The following is a 21,386-nucleotide window of genomic DNA, read 5'->3' as shown; positions in this document are numbered from 1 at the left end:
TGTTGGAGTTGGGGGGCGAGGGGGGAAGGGGCAGGGAACAGGTCAGGGAAACAAATCTGGACCCCTTTTTTTTTATGACTTCAAAGGAAATTCCTGAGTATAGTCTGGCTTTTAGGATTGGGTTCATTTAGTAAGTCCAGTAAGTGCTACTTTAAAGGACTTGTGCCTGGAGCACAACTGCTTTTTTTTTTTTTTTCTCTCTTTAAACAAAAATCAATACGTAAGTATTTGAACATGGCTTGCTCCAAGGAAGATGAATACAAAACTTGCAGACAGCAAAGCTTCATAATTTCTAATAATTAATGTTGAAATTTCAAAGTAGTAATGGTAGAGTCAGTCCCTTTTATCCAAAGTATCCATTTCCTGCTTTATGTGTCCAAGTAGAATAACTCTGGCATCACTATACTCTCAAAGGCAGAGGCAAAACAATTTATTTGTACTGTTAATTTTAACACCAGTTAACATTGAGCTGCCAATGAATCGCAAATGAATCCTTTAATTCCACTAAAGAGCAGAAAAGGGGAAACTTACAATGTTCTTGAAGAAGTGGACTACTGGGTTGTCATCACCAGGTCGCCCATGCTGAGACCTCTGAGGCATGGAACCTACGTGGCTAGCTCTGGCTGCATGTATGTCCTGAAATACAGGATAGTTATATTAGAATACAGCAAAGGAAAGGTAGATGACAGCAATGTGAAGGGAGAATGCACCAAGTCACGTTCACGAATAAAAGAATTTTACAAATATTATAATCCAGTGTCCGTAGAGAGACCAAGCAATAAAGTGATACATGTGCATTGACTGTGCATATAAAATAAATACAAGCTTTTGAATATATTATAGCCTAATCCAGAACCCAGTCTTTTGCTGACATGTCCAGGCATTTAAATACTAGCTTTTCTCATAAGTGGAATCATAATGATGTGAAAACAGTTGAAAAAAAGACCTACTAGTTCATGGAGTCAATCTCCATACCAGAGAAGTAATGCACTGTACATTAACCCCTTTTAATTTCAAATATACAGCACTAGGGGTCAGAAATTACTTGATTTGGTGAAATGAAAGAGCAGCTGCACTTAAAATTGAGGAGAGTCAGGGGAGACTTGCTGTGCAGTCACTTCAAAGTGCTTTTACTTGTGGTAAGAAATAAAATATAAAGAATGAAGGCAGAAGAATGAGAATAATTTGTAGAAACTAAATAGTATACTATAGTACCATGGGATAAACATACTATGCGAGAGTAAAAATGGGTTCCACATACTTCTGTGCACTTGTGGCTACTTTTTGATGTAGTGTGAAATAGAAATATGGATTGGCAGAGGTGAACGATCCATGTCAGACTCATAAACAGAAGCTACATCTTTCCATCATGGCAAAAGGCTATACCAAAAAATCCAGCAAAGTCAGACTAAATACCCATGGTACAGAGAATGCCCCCCACGAAAGACAGTGTAATGATAGAAAGATCCATTTAGAATGATAATGGCAAATGTTGCTGATCGGGTTGACCTCTCCAGTGAAAAAGCTGTTCATGTTAGTATTTTCTTAATGATGCTAACTTCGTAAGACAAGAAGTAATGAATATTTAAGGAATGTATAAATAGTATGACAAGATAAACAATCAAAGCAACTAAGTTTTCATCATTAGTATTAAACGTACATCCCCCTTATTTTCCTAGTGAGGCAGGTATTATCTACTTATTGGAGCACAGGAACCAGGATTCCTGAGGGTTTTTTTCCCCTCTGCCTCACTGCTCGTTGGTTGGGTGATATTTGGTAAATAATTTAAAAGCCAGAATTTTCAAGGTATGCTTAACACATTCTTATACCTAATGGTATAAATAAGCATTATATGGTGAGCTCTGGTTATACATCTCTATCTGCATTTTCCAGTGATTTAAGTATCTTTAAAAATCTGGTCCTTTGTACTTTTGTTTATGTAGAAAATATATTTCAGAAGTGCGTAGGGAAACTTGAATGAACGAAAGCTTGCAATGTGCTCTAAAATTGCTAGATTGAAGTTCTACTCTCACTTTGTAACTTAATAGCTTAGTTAAAGCTACTGAAAAAACATTTTTTTTTTTGTTATTTTTGTCCGATTATCCAATAATGCAGTCAGACATATGAATGGCATATAAATAGACTATACTAGATTGTTACAAATGAATGCAAATCAGCAGTATTGCTATGATGTAGTCAGTGCAATCTGAAGAGAGACATTTCAGATGAATTGCCACAAAGTTCATCTCAATCTGTTAGATTCAGTGTCCCCAGGCTGGTGGTATCTTTATTTTACTATTTAAAAAGTAGGACTTTGCTGGATTTTATTGAGTTTAAGATTTTGGTAAGATTATTCAATCTTTGTTCACTTACTCTTACATTTACTTCTTTGCTAGGTATTTAGATTGTTTTGGGTGAGAGAAGGAAGTCTTAGCAGCGGTAGTGCCATAACTTCTATTTACAAACCAACAGGATAGCAAAGCACAATTGTAGGGAGTGATTTGAGAGGTATTTTTTTAACCATGTTCCCAATTAAACTTTTCTTTGCTTTTCACAGACAGCTGCCATGACCCTTATATCCTTCTTACTGGTGAGTGTTGCACTGTAGTTGCCTTCCTATATTTTGATGCAAGGAAAGTGGTTGCTATCCTACTGCAAACTTTTCATGGTGTGCACTGTGAAGAACAACAAAGTAATACTTTCTGTTTTATAAGATGGATTTGAATATGAGTTGAATCACTCTCCCATTTTTTTCGCTGTATACATAAGGACAGGAAGTATGAGAAGAGAGTGATGAAGAGAGTAGAGGAAGTAGAGAAGAGAGTATTAGGGGTAGAAAATAGGAGGAAAAAAAATCTGTAGATAAAATAGAAGAGATCACAACCCAGACCTTGGAAACAGTACATATTCAGTCCTTGTGAACAAGAGACAGAAGGTAGGAATTCAAGTAATAAACAATGAATTCATTTAAATCCAACAACTTCACTCATTTGTGTTTCAAAAGAGTCATTTATGTCCCAAAATGAATCTTGCAGAGCTACTGTTGGAACTTACTATCTTACTTGAAACTCCATTTTAAACATTTTTTCTATGATTTTGTTCTACAATTATGCAGTTAAAATAGTTTTTCTATGTGTTGTTTAGATTAAACCAGGTTTTCTGTGTGAGAACTTGCATTATCACTGGTTAGGGGACTAAAATCTTGTTTATTTGAATGCTTAGTGAAGTAGAATTGGATGATGGGATTTATAAATTGTCATGAATAAGGTGTATAACATTTGTCTAGAAATGTGAATTTATTACCAGTAAGTTGTGCTTAACACAGTTAAGCATCGGACTGGGATAATCATATTTTTCCAGTCCATGTACTAATAACTTTGTTTAATTACTGTACTATGAATCACCAAAAAGAAATATGCTCAATAATAAGTATATACAGTGTGTCAGTATGGCTTATTGAAAAGGTATCTTGCAAGCTATAAAATAAATTGGATATTATGCTCCTTTTCATACTGCCAAATTTAGTAAAGATGGGAGAGGAGGGGTGGTTGGTTTAAGTTTAATAAGTTGTATTTACCAGCTTTTGTAATGCAGCACTTTTTCATGTATTACCTCAGCAAATGTAATGTCATTCAGATTTGTGGTAACATAATTATATATTTTTTCTTAATTTAGATTACACTTATAAAATACTGTAATTAATTACTGTTTATCTGTACATAATTTTCTCTATTACTTCTCAGATTTTAAGAGGCAAAATCAGTGAGGGAAAAAAATAAAATTGAAAAGTGATATTTTCTTAGAAGCACCCAAAAGCAGATAAGTGCATTAAAGAGAAGATGTACCACAAGGTCTGAGGGTACTTAAAGAAGGAGGTAAAATGTTATGCTATGGGCAGTAGTGCTTGTACTAACTAAAAGAGAAAGTAAATTATCTGAGGGTATGGCCAAATGTATATTTTATCTGCTTTTATCAGCTTTAAGAAGGGAAGGGGAGCTGCTGTAACTGTTATGTCTGCATCATCCTGTAGTAATATCCATTATGGCCTGAGTTTGGACTTTGAGGCTACAAATAGATGTCTCATTTGTCCCAGGATAAACCATTGTATCTTTCACAAGGTAAGAAGTACTAACTTTATCTTGGGACATCTCAAAGTGCATCTGAATGGTTTGCTTTGTTTAATCATTTGCAGAAAAGCAGCAGTGCACTCAGCTGTTCCCTAAACCCTGATTAGAAGGGATGCTTCTATTCTGGGACCAACACAGACATAACTTGTCCAGGGACAAATAATTACCTCAGATGCAATATCTGTTCTTAGCCTGAAAAAAGCAGTTCTTCTGCCCTTGCCATGCTAGATTCATGCAGATGTAACACTTGCACTCTAACTTATACTAGTATCATTTGATAGATGCAATTGTTGCATCCATCTCTACTCCAGCTCCCTCCCTGACTGACCTATGTGCTAAGTTCTTACTTTTATACAGTTTCATTAGAGTTAGATTTTAAATGAGTTCATGCAGTTAGTGAGAGTTGTAGCAATTCAAGACACTGCCATTTACCGATTTACTTTTGAAATAGGCTCAGTGAAATAATGGACACCAGTGTGAGAACCTAATAAGTACAGGACAAAAAAAATAAGTAAAAAAAAAACAAGTTATTCTGCTTTAAGTTACTGGAAATTTCCACTCCATACAGAGTGATGTTCATTTTTATCACCAGGTGGAGCAACACACAGCTTCTAGTTGGCAGCATGTAATTATCAATTAAACTTTCCAGCTTTGCACCTATTCTAAAGTTTAAATTTTGCATAATTTCTAGCTACTTAGAGCCTTAGTTTTCAGGCAACATGTATTAAAGGCATGTGTTCACAAACTGTAATCAAAAGTTCAAGTTCTTTGAATAACTGGTTGATTTGAATAATCCATTGAATAATTAATTGGCTTGCAAACCCAGCAGGATTTGTCAACTTGATTGCACATAAGTTTAAAACATCATCCAGTGGGTTTTCTTTTTGCTGATGTAAGGGATAAATGTGAATGATAGGTTTGTTGTCCTTTTGTTCAAAGAGCATATGGGACAGAAAACAATGACTACTCAAACTGCCAGCATCCACAGGAGATGTCCATGTGTCACCCAGTTTACTCTCATAAATGACAATTTACTGTATCAAGAGAGAGGCACAAAGCAAAGGTGCCTTACAGTTTAACCTCTAGTCTTAGACTTTTGTATGAGATGGTGTAGAACTGTATAACCATAGACTTCATTACAGTTAGTTTGTGATTTCATTGTGAAATTAATACTCATAGTACAAAAAAGGAAAGTTGTAGCAATTCTTATCGAAATGTTCCTAATTAACTGAGAATACATTTTCCTTTTCTTTGCTGAAGAAACATATATAGGTAAAAAATTGGTTAACTCTGGTCAAATTTGGTTAACTAGAATTATGTTCTTAAATATATACTTCAGAAAAACTTGAAATTCTGGGTATATATGCTGTTCTATGCTTGCCATTTCTGAAAATCAGATAACTTTCCTTTGTGTTTAAATATATTTTAAAAAACCCCTGTAACTTTTGGAAATTTGAAAGTTTGAGCAGTATTTGAAATTAATTGCCATCACATCTGATGGGAGGTAAGGAACTACTTGTTTAGTTTGTTGCTCTTCAGTTTAGAAAGTCCAAACCTATTAATTTATATTAATAAAGGTAGGCAAAAGCTTCAGTATTTTGAGTCACAGCATTACAATTTTCTCATAATTCAAAGATTTTGTTGTGACCTGTTGTAAATTAAAGCCGTCTGCAAAATGTATACTTAGGTTTGGATTTTGAATTTATCTACCAAACTTTTGGGAATTTGTTAAAATGTATAATCTGTATGTATTTTGTAGCTTGGACTTACTGGAATTATAAATGATTTAAAAAGTAGGGCTGCAAGGGACCAGAGGAGGTCATTTATTCTAACCCATCTTCAAGACAGGATCATCCCTATTTAAACCATCCCAGTGAAGTATCTGTCTTCCCTGCTCTTAAAAACTGCAAAGTTTCTACAATGTCTTCGAGTAGCCTGCTCCAATGCTTGACCACCCCCCAGTGAGAAAGTTCTTCCTAATATCCAAACTACATTTCCCGTGCTGAAATTCAAAGTCATTGTTCCTTATCCTGTCATCTGCAGCTACAGAGAATATTCTATCCCCATCCTCTGTAATAACCACTCTTGGGGCATTTGAACACTGTTACCAAATTTACCTCTGTCTTTTCTTCAGACTAAATAACCCTAGGTCTTTCAGCCTTGCCTCATAAGTCATTTTTGCCAGATCTTTAATAATTTTTATTGCTCTCCTTTGAACTCTCTCTAATTTATCCACATCTTTGTCAAAAGTGAGGTGCCTCAAACTGGACAAGCAGTACGAGTTTAATTTTTAGCTTATCAGCTGTTAATGGCTTTAATCAAATTGTATTGATTAGCTTAAATGGAACTATTATTTCCAGGATCAGGACCCATAACAGTTTAGATTCAAGCAGTGAACAGATCTTTTTTTCTGCCACACAGGAAACGTATTTTGCCCATTGTCATTTAAACTACATGAAGATTGGCCTTGCGACTATGTATAATTAGACTCTAAGACAGACTGATATAAGTAAGTAACTTGATGCCCAATACAGAAATTAATGAACAAGAACTGTAATTATTAACATAAGTTGAATCCTATGTTGTAGTCGTTATGCTAGAAAGTTACTGCCAGCATATAATTAATATATATATTAACATAGGCCACATTATTGTGTTCCAGGAACTGTCTTAAAAATGTTTGCAGTCGCACAAATGTAAATCCAGGTTTCATTCTCATTCATTCCTCTTTAGCTTCTGAGCAAAATACATTTCTTGTTTAACCTTTATAGTTTTGTTAAAAGAGATGGTAGGATTTTAAGGGTGGTTAACTTACAATTTGCATTGAAGCAATGATAAACTAAAACTGTAATAATCAGTTTCACTTTTAGTTAGCACTTCCCATTGGAAACCAATACTAGACTTACTAACACTTCTTGTCATTTTGTGGTTGCTTGATCATAAGCAATAGCAGACATGTAGGTGGTGATTGAAAGAGCTCAGAAAATATTGTCTGACACCACTTTGTGCAAATGTGATGCTAGTTTCTGGTCTGACTCATGCACCTCCACATAGATTTTCAGAAGCATGAAACTTTCCAAGTGAGTTATCTACCATTTGTTCAACTGCAGTGTACCACAACAGGACTGCTTCTGAAACCAAGAACTCTGTGTGTCATACATCTCTGCATTATCATTCTCTATATTATCATTACTACTACATAACTTTTAACATTCTGTAAATGAGAGTGACCCTGATGAGTTGAAATTCATTAAAGAGCATTTAAGAGGAATTCCTACAAATCACACATCTAGAATCTAGAGGATGAAATCTGAACATTAAAAAATACCCCTCTGGTTTACTGTTCATATTTTATGTAGCTTGCTTATGTATATACCTCTGATGGTACAATGGAAATGTGTCAGTTGGTTTCCCTATATACTATAGAAAATAGTCATGGAAATCTTAAGCTATGATTGGTCTTAAGTTCTAGACTATAACTAACTTTTAAAAATACTAATTTTTGCCAAATTTTTCTTCACAGGGTCCTTTTCACTTGATCCCAATCTTTCTTAAAGTGCAGTGCCCAAAACTGGATGTTGGCTTTTTCACAACAGTATGGTATAGTTGATTCATGCGCACATTATGGTTTAGTATAAATCTTAGATCCTCTTCTTCAGAGCTAAGTTACATATGAATTATTAACATAATAGTGGGTTGCTTTGTGAAAACCTGCTGAGCCAGCTGGTGCCCTAGGCACCCAAATCTGTGACTGGCAGTTTAATGAGAAATTCAGAAGCAGCCAAAAGGTCGCTGTAAGCAACTTAAGGGTGATGATAGCATAATAACAAAAAGGACACGTGAACTTGTGGCTAAAAGTTGGGCATGTAAATCCATGATAGGGCACTTAAATAAATGACCTTATTTCCATTGGACTAGCCATTTTCCCTGATATATGACACGAATTGATAAAAAGATTGAACTGTTCAGCAGATTCTGAATTAAGCAGAAATGTCTGTACAACATGTCCTCATTAACAGATCTGTGACTTGAATTAAAAAGGTAATTTAAAACAGCCTGTTCAACTATTTTCCCTTTTATTTTCCCTGGATGCTTCCTGAATCATAGGGTCATGGTAAAGTAGGGCTGAAATAGACCTCACAAGGTCATCTAGGCAGGAGCATCCCTGACCAAACCATCCCAGTCAAGTCTCTGTCCAACCTGCTTTTGAAAATTTCCAGTGATGGAGAGTACACAGCTTATCTAGATAGTCTGTTCCAATGCTACCTGGTAGCACTCTCATAGTGAGACACTTCCTCCTAATCTTCAACGTATATTTTCTCTGCTGCAACATGAGGTCATTGCTCCTAATCCTGTTCCCTACAGTCACAGAGAAAAAAGCCCCTCTCCATCCTCTCTAGAACTGCCCTTCAGATATTTGAAGGTTGTTATCAAGGCCCCCCTCAGCCTTTTCTTCCTTCATCCTTTCATCAGAAATCTTGCCTCCCAGGCACCTAATAATTTTTGTCACTCTGCATTGGACTCTCTCCATAATCGGTCCACATCCTTCTTAAATTGTGGAGCCCAAAACTGGATGCAGTCTTTCAGGTGAGGCCTCACCAGTGCTGAATACAGAAAAAGAATCACTTCCCTTGATTTGCAAGCGACACTCTTGTTAATACAGCCTAGCGTGCTATTTGCTGTTTTTTGCAACAAAAGCACACTGCCAACTCGTATTCAGCTTATGGTCTCCTGCAGGTGTGGCCAACTTGCAGCATGTATGCCCCATGGGCGCTTCTGTGTAGCACATGGCATTTGGGAAGGGTCTGGGGTTAATTTGTGGCATGCTTCCAAAAAGGTTGACCCCCACTGATCTACTGTAACCCGCAGGTACTTCTCTCTGCTACTGTAACCTAGCCACTCATTCCCCAGTCTGTCTGCATGTCAGCATGCAATTACTGCATTCCACGTGGCAGGACTTTGCTCTTGGCCTTGTTGAACTGGTTGTGGGTCATTTTTCCAGTCTATCCAAGTCATTCTGAGTCCTAGCCCTGCCCTCTCAAAGTGGTATCATTCACAAATGTGCTAAGTGTGCATTCAGGCTGATTGGCCACATTGTTAATGAAGATAATGAACAATACTGGACCCAGGACAGACCCCTGGGAACACCACTTGAAACCATACCCCACCTAGATACTGAGACATTAATCACTCACGATCATTGAAAACATCCCTAGACCTGGTACCATTAATGCTATGTGTCCATTATAACCAGTGAAATATGTGGCATTTGTGATGTTGCAGAATTGTGCGTAATCAGATAGGCTCTGTCTCACTAGTAAGACTCTTTAATGCAGAGACCTCTGTTTAAATCCATTTTTCTTGTGGTTTTTCAGCCCGATTTTAATGTTCTCTTTGGAAGGCATTTCATGGGTTCACTTTAGGCAGAAAAATGCATTTAAATTAGGATGAGTTAATCATACCTTTCCTTCCTTCTGGCATCCAAATCGGAGGGACTTGCACAAAAAAATCAGGTAGAGGGGGAAAAAAAGGTAACAGAACGTTAACCAAAGGAAATGTAAGAATGGATTATTATACATAATATAGTGAGTAGGATGAAAGCTGCTTCTTGCAGTAGAACATGTTCAATACAACTGACTTGGTATAATAAAAGAAACAGCAGGTTTATTTATTTATTTTTTTTAATACTTACCTTGTGTGATAAAAATCGCTACAACCTGTTACAGTCAAGTGGTAATTCATTTTAGTTCTTAAGTATTTTTAAAGACATTTGCCAAAATATCATGATTGGTTTGCTCTCTTAAATAAATTAAGATTTTATTTTTTGTAAAACCAGGAAAATATTTGTAGCAAATATCCTTGATTATGCAAATCTGATCTCAATATCAAGAACTTTTTAAATAGCAATACTGAAGTAGCAATACCCATAGTCTGTTGGTGACTTTGCTTGATCCTTGCAAGGAATCCAGATAAACTTTTTGATGCTAGGAGATAGCATACAATGCTGCTTTTACTTATCAGTATCATGAAACCATAGGTAAGTCCTGTGATGCTTGATTGCCAATATATTCTACTGAGCTGACACCTTTGCAAATGCTGTTCTAGATGCTTCACCAACATTGTAGCAGGATGCAGAAGTCTGGGGCTTACTCTAGCACAAAAATCCATTGTGCATACTGTAGACAACTTGTTATAGTGTTTGAAGACAGGGATGGCCTTACTACTTGCTGGTCTGAAACGGATATGGTCATTTGCCCTTTTTAGGACCAAGTGGCACAAATTAAATGCGTAATCACAGTTGTTGGCACCTATACACTATTTGGGATTGTATTTCTACTTGTGACCGTAGGATGGTTCAATGTCCATATTCCCCAGAAGTCAACTGCGGTGCTGGTGGAGGAGGGGAGGGCTTTCCCAGTAGTGAACCTTGAACCTTCAAGGAGAGGGCTGGAGAGAAGAGCGCTCTGAACAAAGCCTAGCCTGTGGCCTAGTGTTTAGTGTATTTGATGGGAAGCAGGAGACACAGGCCTCCTCTCAAACAACAAACATTCAGGATTTGAGCCTAGCGTATACCAAATGCTGTCACTCCAATCCCCTTTCATCTCACTCTGTTTGAGCTACTTTTTCCAATGATTATACCAACGTCTCTGTCCTTGTTTCAATATAATTGCAGCCTTTGCAGACATAAAAATTGGAGCCAAGAGATGTTTTTAGGATAGGCTCGTATAGAAATCTCTCCTGACATCTTTTTGTGAGAAACAGGAAGAGCAGAGACAATGATATGACAGCTGTAAAAGAAATTAGATTCAAGTTGCTCAGGTGTCAAGAATTGGCTGTCACTACTCCCATCATCCTTTGTAAGAGTATTATTGTAGAGTTAAGTGTGATTGATTTGCATCAAGCAAAGATTAAATAATTTGCAGAGAAAAATTAGGAATGGAAGCTTACTAGATATAGGATGGCTGCAGATGCAGTTGGTGGTATTGATACCTGTCAGTATTGCCAAAGGAAACAGCTAGTTTATTCTGGATAGGGGTATTATGGAAAAATTGGATAGGTAAGAAACATTAAGAAAAGCCTATTACAGTAGTAGTTTCTCACAACAGAGATATTTGGCTTATTTAAGAAAGGAAGATTTACCTTGTGTTGAAAGAGAAACTCCAAAAATCAGTACATACTACTACGTTTATAACTGCTGGCAGAAGTGAGGAGCTATTAAGGTACAAGCTGTGTGAGGGTCTTTGGGTATTTGCGTTTGCTAGTTTTTGATGAAAAGTGTAGATGGGTCTATTTAAATCCTTAATTAATTTCCCTCATTGATAATCAGGAAGAAAACTAATGAGCTCTTTAAAGGGTTTAGAGTCTTTTCTGTATTAAAGAAATACTGTTTTCAGCATAGGAAGAAACCAGTAAAGCAAGTTAGCATGATTTAAAGGGGCTGTGTGATATTCTATGAACAACTGAAACATTCATTCAGAAAACAAGAGAGCTAAAATACCATGGTGCAGAGTTAACCAGGAAGAGAAAGAAGCCTGGTAGCAGAGGGTTAAAATGATTGGTATAAGCTTTTGGGTGACCTCAGAGAATCTGTTAAGATATTGGTAAAGGATATATGTAATGGGGCTTAGAGGTAGGAGATGCTTTGGTTAAAAAAAAAAAGGCTTCTTAATGTATTCAGGTGATTTGGGGGCATCTTCAAATAAATTAGAAAGTATTTTGAAGGTAGGTTGGGAAATTTTGGTTGTGAATTTTCTTTCAGTATTTCAATATATGAAGCCAGAGTTTTGATTCTGAAGAACTTCAATCTGTCAGGTAGCATAATAAATATACACACCATTTGATATAAAAAATTGTGATTGGTTTTTGCTTTTTTAAATGACTTTAAATACAGTTCACTGCATATGCTATATGCTCAGGTGTAACTTTTGCATGTGTTACAAAGAAATAAGGTACTGGGTATTATAAATAAGGTTGGAGGTGAAAATAGCAAGGATATATAGTAATAATCATAGTATGGCTCAAATTGAAACACTCTTTAGAAGTACAGGAAATAACTAACATTTTTACTTCTTGAGAGCTGTCTTTGAAAGATTCTAAAATGCCCAAAGGTTTTTTTACATGGAAGAAATGAAAAATATGGTGTGCCTAAGTAACACTTATTTTGGAAGCTGTTGTAGAGAAAGTAAGAACTAAAGTCTTCCATCTCTCCCCTGACTTCCTCTTGCCACCCCACTTAGATTTGAACTATGATAGGAAACCTAGTTGCATACAGTGATGTTGAGTGATGCTCATTTCATGCTTTGGCAGAAGGTGAGAGAAAACACAAACCCAGTGCAAATAAAAGGGGAATCTCAAGAGATGAGTTGGCTTAAACAGGGATTAAGCATACTATCTATGTCTATGGAGAAAGTAAATTTCAGAAACCTTTAAAATGTTTTGGATACCATTCGAAGAAAGCTGGCAACAGTATGGAGACAGTTGGATATAGCAATTAAAGGGGAAAGATTGTTGGATGGAAAACTGAACACAATAGCTCAAATGTGAAATGAATAGCTGCATACAGCAATACTTTTGGCTTGAGAGCAAATATTTTGGAGTTGGGTGAGGGCTTTTATAAACTATTTAATGTAAAAGTTTTGCATGGGAACACCACATGAAAATCAGCAAAAGTTGCTCATGACGTGCACAATTGTGGTACTCAGCTTCAGGATGGATCTTTACAACCATGTGGAGTGACCTTGGCTGAGTCTTGTTTCAATCTTTTATCTGTTGAAAGTTTAATAGCATTTATTGCAAGGGCATTGTAGGGCTGCCACTAATATCTGTCAATTACAGTAAAGCCCTGGGGTAGGAAGTGCTGTAGAATTGCAGAGCATTATTGATTATATAAAAAAATGGGACTAAAAGAAATAACGAGGAATCAATACAGTAAGATGCAAGAAGGTTTGGAGATTTACAACAGCTGGGCTAGTGCATAGAAAACACCATTCAATTTTTACATAAAATACTACGCAGCAAATGAAGGAGCAATGAGCATACTGAATAACACCCTTTAACATACAGTCTTCACTGCACTCCAAAGGCATAAACAGTGTACCTGCGGGACCAGCTACAAAAGCCACTTGGGACTCTGGATAAATATACTTAGCTGGCTTAATTAGATTTCATGCCACATTCATACTAGTGCTAGTTTAGAGCCAGCTCAGGTGCATCTGCACCAGCTGCCTTCATACTTCTCAGATGCAGTTTAAATGTCACCCAGTGATGAAAAAGTAACTCCTCCTCCTCCCCCGCCTCCCCCCACAAAACCCCTGCATTTAAGTTTGGCAGGCTCAGGATCCAGTAAAGCATCAAAGGATTGTGTTTCCTGATGCCCTGTACTGAGAACACCCTGGCACCAGTCCTGAAAAGATCACAACTGATTTGAAACCAAAGATGCCCAGGTCAAACAGTAGCTAGCGGCAGCAAATGTTAAAAACGGCTTGGTGGTTTCACGAGTATTTGAGAGGATGAAGTTTTCTGATATGGTTTTATCCCAAAAGAACAAGAAAATAATATTTCAACTATCACAGGGATCCAGAAACAGGAAACTGGATCTTTGAAATGTGGAAGGTATAAAAGTTAATCTAGTGAAAAGTATGTCAGTCAGAATAGCTCAAGGAATATACTGTAGCATTTCATGGAAATTGAAAGAAGGAGAATTACAGGAAAGACAGGTTTGCATGAAATGTAAACGGTTTGATCAAGTGGGTTTTTCCAGTCTGTCAGTTCACCTTTTTTTCTTCAAAATTTTCCTTATAGATCATTCTTGATTTCTAGGTCCCTCTTCCTTTTAATCTGGTTTCTGATCATATTTGTTCTATGTAATAATCTTGGTAGGTCATAAAAACACAGTTGGGTTACTCATAAGCAAAATGTATCTATATCATGTGTCTTTACCACCTCCTCCATTTTTTGTACTTTTTGTGTGGTGCTTCGCAATACTTTCACTAAGTCCATATTTGTTTCATATAAATACATACGTGGGGATTGCCTTTTTCTTACAGTAGAAAAATATCTTTGTATAAATGCTAAAGGTTAGACAACTATAGAGCAAATCTGAAGTATTGCTGGGGCCTATACATAAACCCTAACCAAAAGTTGCAGTCGCAATGTTTTCCATTGCTAATTGTCTTTTTTTTCAAGGGGATGTATAAACCTGTAACAATGGACTGCAGAGTTGTGAGATGACAATTACTAAATAAGGCTATGGGTAATCTGTTCCCACTGAAGTAAACTGGAATAAAATTCCTTGTGTTCAGTCATCGCAGACACCAGCAAAACAAAATGCTCATATTTGTTTCCTTCCGTTCATTTAAATCAGTAACATTCAGCCTCTCAATTAATGGGTAGTTTAACTTAGGCTGGTTAAGTTGGCAGAGCTATCATTCCCGCCCCCCCCTGCCATAACCATGTTGTTGTCCACCATTTTGCATGCATCACAGTTATCAAGTTCTATAAATGAAAATAAAAGGCACTAGACACAGATTTTGTTAATGTACTAGGTATTTAAAAAACAAACTAAGTAATTAGTACACCAATACTCAGCGACTTCAACTGTTTAATAAATGAATATAAATGTTGAAACATATATAAGGCAAAAATTAACACAAAATGTAACGTTACAGCCACCATAAAACAAGTCCCATTTAATACATCAGACACTTTTTCTATTTTTTTACAACCTGATCATTTATACAGCAGGTAGGTATACAAAAACAGTAAATAGTCACTGGGGGAAGATATCTGGTGTTAAGAACATTCAAAAAGAAAGGCCAGAGTAAATCATTACCATTTTTATGTGGTTGGAAAGTCTAGTCATTGGAATAAACAACTTTTAAGTAGAACAAGCATTAATTAAACTGCTATTTTTCCGAATTTTCAAACAATGGGTGTATATATCTGAATTTTTGGAGGGCAGCAGTAGGCAGGACCACCAAAACCCAGGGTTTGTTTATGTTATTAAAACCACCTTCTATATCAAGTTTAATCAAATAGCCCAGTGTTTTATATCCTCTGTATACTTTGCATAGGTGGGAAAGGGAATTAAACCTATATTTCTTGTCACCCTAAATGTCCTTTTCACTGAAACGAATGGAGAAACAGGGCCGTATACAGATTTGCACAAACTACAGAAAGGTGAACAAAACTGAGGTTAAAAAATGCTTACTGTGCAATAAAGACGACAAATTACTTTATTAATGCAGGCTCTAGCATTTCAGTAAAATCTGCCCCTTATTATTTACTGTGTCTTTCCTAGCATCCTCATGTGTTTTACCATACTGTGTAAATCTAGTTTACATTTGCCATGTTAGCACATAATATTAGTATCAGGATATTAAAAAATGATTGTATTACAATCCAAGATACAGCAAATAAAAGTAATCCCAGAAATTAAAGGAATTCTGTTTATATAATGTTTTACAGATTCACTTACAGGCCTTTTGAAAAAAAAGAAAACAAATAAAAGGAATACTCAACACAAGGAAATAATGTAATAATTCAAAACAAAAAAAAATGTAGGTAGTACCTGGGAACCACAAACTTTAAACAAGGTAGGGCAGACAGTCATCCTGACACAAACTTGTTAATTTCTTTGTTATAAAATATAATCACTTTTAAAAGTTGAAATTTTTCCAAGTACATTTCAGAGAGATTAAAAAGGGAACATTACCAATGGTTGCCACTAGAATATCAAACAAACTCTCTCCCTCCCCCTTGTTGCTGGACTAACGTAGGGAGTATTTTTTTTTTCTGTAGTGCTATAGGGAATTGATTCTGTCACCAACATCATTAGGCTTATCCCACATGGATACCGCTGTTTCCAGTGCAACAGAATCAGGTTCTGTATAATTATTTAACAGTGGTTTCATTAGGTTATTCTTTACATAAAAACAAATTTTATAAAAATAGAGGTCACCAGCCCTCTAACTTGGTTGTTTGCGGTGTATTTTCAGTTATCAGATCTTGTGACGAGGTGAAAAATAGCAAACCTGTTTGCTGCTATTGAGGAAAGACAATCACTTTTTACAATCCAACGTTATATTCTGAGATCTCAGGACCCCCGCCATCTCTTAATTTAGCTTCAGAATATCAGGGAGAATGAAAATCTGCTCGAGGAAGGAGGAGGCCACAACACAGGCTTTTTTTTGTATCTACCCCTCCTTTCTTCGAACAATAGGGAATGTTATTCCCTGCTGTACTTTTCAACCATGGCTGTAAGAAGAATATGCCTCCACAAGGAATTTATAATGTTTTGCCTGAATGTCGACCCTAAATGCGTACAAAGAACAAGTGTTGTCTCTGCATTCCGAGCGTCCTGGTGTGGGTAGTTCTCATACGGGCTTCAAGTACTGCATGGGATGGCAGTAAGTGGGGGGAGAGACCACAAAATAGGCAGTTTCAAAATGGCTCTCAAAATGCTTAACAGTTTGGCAGTTTTGGGACTGTTACAAAACTAAGTTGAGGAACACAAAAATACAGCCCCAAGAACATTCTGCATTTTGACCTTCATAACTAATCCTAGGAAATGTCATGTGTAACATGTTCCCCAAAGCACAGTAAGCCTGGAAATCTGGCAGAGGATTTAGGTTTTTGTAGCTCTTTAGTGAACTCATTTAAAAATGTTCTTTTGCTGCCATCCACAGAATTTGGCAATTAAAACTGCTTTGGTTTTGAATACAAATGAGAGTACCATATGCTAGCTTTCCTATCATTTATACAAAAATGTATGGCGCATAAGCCTCCTTGGACATTCAAAATACTCATGACAAGAGCAGAGTGCTGGTACTAATATTTATAAATATTACTCTGTGGCACTTGTTAAATCCCTCCATCACTGACATTTTCTTGAAATGGATTCCTGGGATATATTTTAATTAACTAGTGTTATCATTGCTGGAAACAATGATGAGATGATTTGGCACTGGAAGTCTGTTACTGATCCAAAAATTGTCACCAACTTGGGCAAGTTATACGCTCCTATGTGCTTACAACTCAAATTGTAAGTAAGCACTTTACAGTATAAAAAACAGTTGCTCAAAAAAGCTTTTATTTCCAGTTAAAAATGGAATAATCCGTAACTATTATTTTGCAGGCACTACTTGTTTTTGAATATTTCCACTCAAGTTGATTGTGCCTTTAGTCTGACAGTTTGTTTGAAAAGCAACAGACACAAGACATAGTACTTAATCCTCTAATACAAGACTACATATAGAACCATTTAAAGGTAAATAGATTCACAATTGGTAACTACAGGAACACACAAGTTGAAACACATGTAGATCACTATCACCACTGAAAAAAGATTTTTATTGCTAAACAAAAGAAAATACCTAACTGTTTATTCTTCTGTGTAGAGTCTAATATTTTATGTTGCTTCCCTCACATAAGTAGCATTTTAGACTGCTTTGATATTGGTCAATGTTGGGAATTGCTAGTATGTTTACATTTTGTGAAGAGTTGAGCTACCCATTCAGGTTGCACAGTACCACTATGGGTCATTATTGTGTTTGAGAATCCATTTCAAATCACCACCACCATCTGGAGCAACAAATGCTTCAGTGATAGCAAGAAAAGCTCAAGGTTTTTAAGAAACGTGGGTTTCTTTATAATGATAGTGACAGCTTGTTCATATTCTTATTCCCTGTATTAACAATATAGCAAGAATGTATAGTACTTATAGAGAGCTTTAGAGGTGGTCAAGTAACATCTAATATCAAAGAAAAAAAATCAACAGGAGATACAAGATTAGACTCTAGGGCTCTCAACTCCCAGTCCAAGACCACTGGACCATTCTGTTGATGACAGATTAATACAAGCTACACTTCACACTTGCAGTGAAAATATGTAAGCATCAGATGAGCTCAAGTCAGAGTTTCAAAGCACTGTTATATTTAAATGTCCCAACACAATAAAATGGAATTATAGTTGTTTGTAGCTTGTTAGCAAAATGTAATGACTGCAAGTTTTATCTGCCTCATGGGAGTAGAAAACAAAGCATTTCCTCACAGGAAAAGGAGTTTAAATGATGCCCAAGCACAATTTTGAGTTGCATTTTTATTTCACATGCTAATTAATAAAGGTTTGAACTAGAGCAGAAAGGTTTGAACTATGGCAGATAAGCTCTCTTTTTCAGCTACCAAAAATGTGATATTCTGATAAAGTGAAGTTCTAAAACCCTATATAGTTTCCATTCAAGTGCTAATGTAGCAAAAAATAGGTCAACCTCAAATGCTGATCACTTTTTTTAAAAAACATTTTTTAGTTCTTGGATCCAGCTGAGAAATAACAGATCAAGGAACCAACTGTAAAGACATATCAACATCCTTATCAAACTGTATACAAATCCTGGAATTGGCAGAAATATACAGCACTACCAGGCTGTATACCTCTGTTTTCCATACAGCAAGGACATATGATCATAATGAAGACAAGTTTTCATATACTGAATTTCAAAATTTAAGTCACATAATTTTTTTTAAATTCAATTTGCAAATGCTTGTACGTACAATTCTGATCATTCCCTCATTTTCCCAACTATCAGTCTCAAATACTTTTAACTGTGTATGAAGCTTGGGTTTCAGTAGAATTTGACCCTTCACCCTACCAGCAACCCCATTTGCTGGCCTTAAAGCTGTGCTGATTGTAAAATACAGCCAGGTAGTAAAGTCTCCAGTAAAAGAATCAATCATAGAAATTACAGAATGGGGGAGAAAAAAAAAACAACTATTTTCAAGGCTATCCCCATTACTACTAGGGAACTGTTGTAACATTTTCATAGATTTTCTTGTACTTATATCTAAATTCATTTTGAGAAGCATAAGAAATAAAAAGTCCCTGAAAGGGGAAGGAAGAAAAACAAAACAAAAACAGGCTGCAGTCTAAATTGTACATTATACAGATAAACATACTACACCAAGTACCCTCTCAGGAGTATCTCTAGAGCCACACCTTGTCTTTATATACAACCAGCAGATGAATGGTTCTGCCTTAAAAATCTGTTGCAAGCACACAATATTTTCTAACTCTCTATCCTTTCCTCTCTCCCTTACCTTTAGAGCCAAACATCATATCAGATTCTCAAAACACATTATTTCTTGCTAAGTCAACTCTTGCTTTATGACAATGACCCAGTTCACCTTCCCCTCCCACCCTTTCTTTTTTAATTGTACTTTATTTTGCTGTAGCTGTTCTGTTTTCTATTCCTCAGAGCTCACCTTGCCCGAGCCCCTCCTGGGAACTTGTTTTTCACCTCCAAAGAATCTGCCCAGTGAGTCAAGTAGACCTGAGTCTCTGTGCCTTGGGGATCCATGTCTAGCATGGTCTGTAGTGCTTGCAGTTGCCATTTTTGATCCGTGCCGGAAAGAGGAGCGCTTTTGTGAAGCCATCAAATCCGAATTCTCTGAAGCTGCTACACTGTCCTCTTGAATGGTCTGTAGCTCGTCTGACTCTGAGGGCCGATCTTTGAAGGTGTTGTCCTCCCTTCCAGGGGCATCTCGGGAAAAGAGGCGGATCAAGTGGGGGCGACCAACTGTGTCAGCTGGGTTGGCCTCCTTCCAGGCATTCTTTGGATCTGCTGTGCCTTTGGAGTCTGTCACCGCTGTACTCTTAGTGGAGGTCCCATTGTTCTGGTTCACATCTGCCTCTCCTGCAAACAACAAGGATGAGATATGAATACAGGCCTGTGAAAAACAGAGCACTGGAACAATGCTGCTTTCTTTCCCTTGCCTTGAGTTAGTCATTTCATACAAAATCCATAGAATATATGTGCAGTTTTAATGAAACTCTTCTCTCTCCCAAATGCCTATCTTGAAGCACAACTCAGGAGAGTGTTCTCACACCAAGACTAAATTCATTTAGGTTTTTAACTCTTGAGTATATGGAGTTCAGTGCATTTAAAATTTAACGTAATAAAAACTAACAATATTCACCAGATGCTTGTTGTAAAAAACTGCAATTACTGTTTCTAAATGTTATCTAATAATCCTGGACTGTTGGGGTGATAATTTTATTATCGGTAAGTCTGCATTATGTGGGCATTTATAATTTATTACTACTGCTAGTAAGAGGAAAGAATTGGCCATTCTTCCTACTAGAAGACCTATTAGATGTTACACTAAAAACATTTTGGTTAACATATTTCCATGTTAACTATAGTTCCTTTCTGCATTACGTAACAATTGTGTAACTGAGCTCTATCTACAAGGTACAACTCCTGCCAGTATGAGTCCTCACTTGTAATTCGGAGCCACAGTTTAGAATGCATATTTGTTTCTCCCTTCGTCACTTCTAAATGTTTTTTGACTTATTACCGAGGATATTTCCAAATATGAGGACCATAAACTACATTTCCACATTCCCCTTCAGACAGTTTTTCTCACCTACCATCTCAGAAGTCCCCATCTAAAGTCTCGACTCTAGTGTAAGTAAGAAAATATTCAGTGCCTGTCGTAGAGATTGTTTTCACTTGGTGTTTGTGAAAGACAGAGAAACGACTAATGAACACTGAAAGCACCACCTCTGTTGGGATTTAATAAAGAGGCAAATATTCCAGCCATGCCAACTTTTCTAACTTCAGTTGTATTCTAATGTGCTTCAGTACAGTTTTATTACTGGTACACGAGGTAGATCCCACTTGGTGGGAACAGGTGAATAATCAACCTGAGTCTGGGTTGCAGAATAATATCCCTGAGTGGACAGTCAAATACAGCTCTTAAAAAAAGTGTTCTCTTACTTAAAAAGCTATGTTTAAGGGGGTTTTTTGTTGTTGTTTTTAGAAACTACTATTCATCTATGATGAAATGAAAAAGCAATGTGATGTCTGCTAATTATCTGATGAAATTGCAATTTGATTTGATATATGATCCAGAAAGAAGGTATCTGGTTCTCACTGATGTATCTTTTTTGGTGTCCTCAGCACTTCCCCTTTGCTGATTCAACATAGGATTCTAGTTTTTGCAAAGCCATTTTTTTGTTTTTCTCCACATGGCAGCAAAGAACTGGTTGAAGTGTTTTTTTTTTTCCTCTTTTGATAAATAAACTTTTGATAAGGACAGGTTCTTGAACTAGGTTGTAATTAATAGGAATACAGATTATACTGGATAGTAAAATTTGACAGTTTATCTGCAACCCAGTAACTAGACTCAACTATAATTTGACAAGCAGCACTCACCTACAGTTATACAGAGAGGATTTGGGGGAGATGGGGGGGGGGGGGGG

At 36.6% G+C, this 21,386-nt stretch overlaps 1 protein-coding gene across 4 annotated transcripts in view; it reads right to left on the bottom strand.

Moving 5' to 3' along the window:
• Positions 1–21,386, bottom strand: part of MBP (myelin basic protein) — a 192,855-nt gene that overhangs the window by 14,717 nt on the left and 156,752 nt on the right. For 2 of the 4 annotated variants that reach the window (XM_019524175.1, XM_019524189.1), the window contains exons 3-5: positions 19,385–19,815; positions 9,590–9,622; positions 532–636 (exon numbers count right to left, since the gene is read on the bottom strand). In XM_019524175.1, the coding sequence (XP_019379720.1) occupies positions 532–636; positions 9,590–9,622; positions 19,385–19,815 (569 nt within the window). The remainder of the gene's footprint in view (positions 1–531; positions 637–9,589; positions 9,623–19,384; positions 19,816–21,386) is intronic. The other 2 variants (XM_019524182.1, XM_019524200.1) reach the window with 1 other exon arrangement.

This window comes from Gavialis gangeticus, unplaced genomic scaffold (genome assembly GCF_001723915.1).
Source record: "Gavialis gangeticus isolate Ggan-Ray unplaced genomic scaffold, GavGan_comp1, whole genome shotgun sequence".
NCBI classification, from domain to species: Eukaryota; Metazoa; Chordata; order Crocodylia; family Gavialidae; genus Gavialis; species Gavialis gangeticus.
Note: the sequence above shows the minus strand (reverse complement) of the source record. Positions and strands in the feature narration are given on the sequence as shown.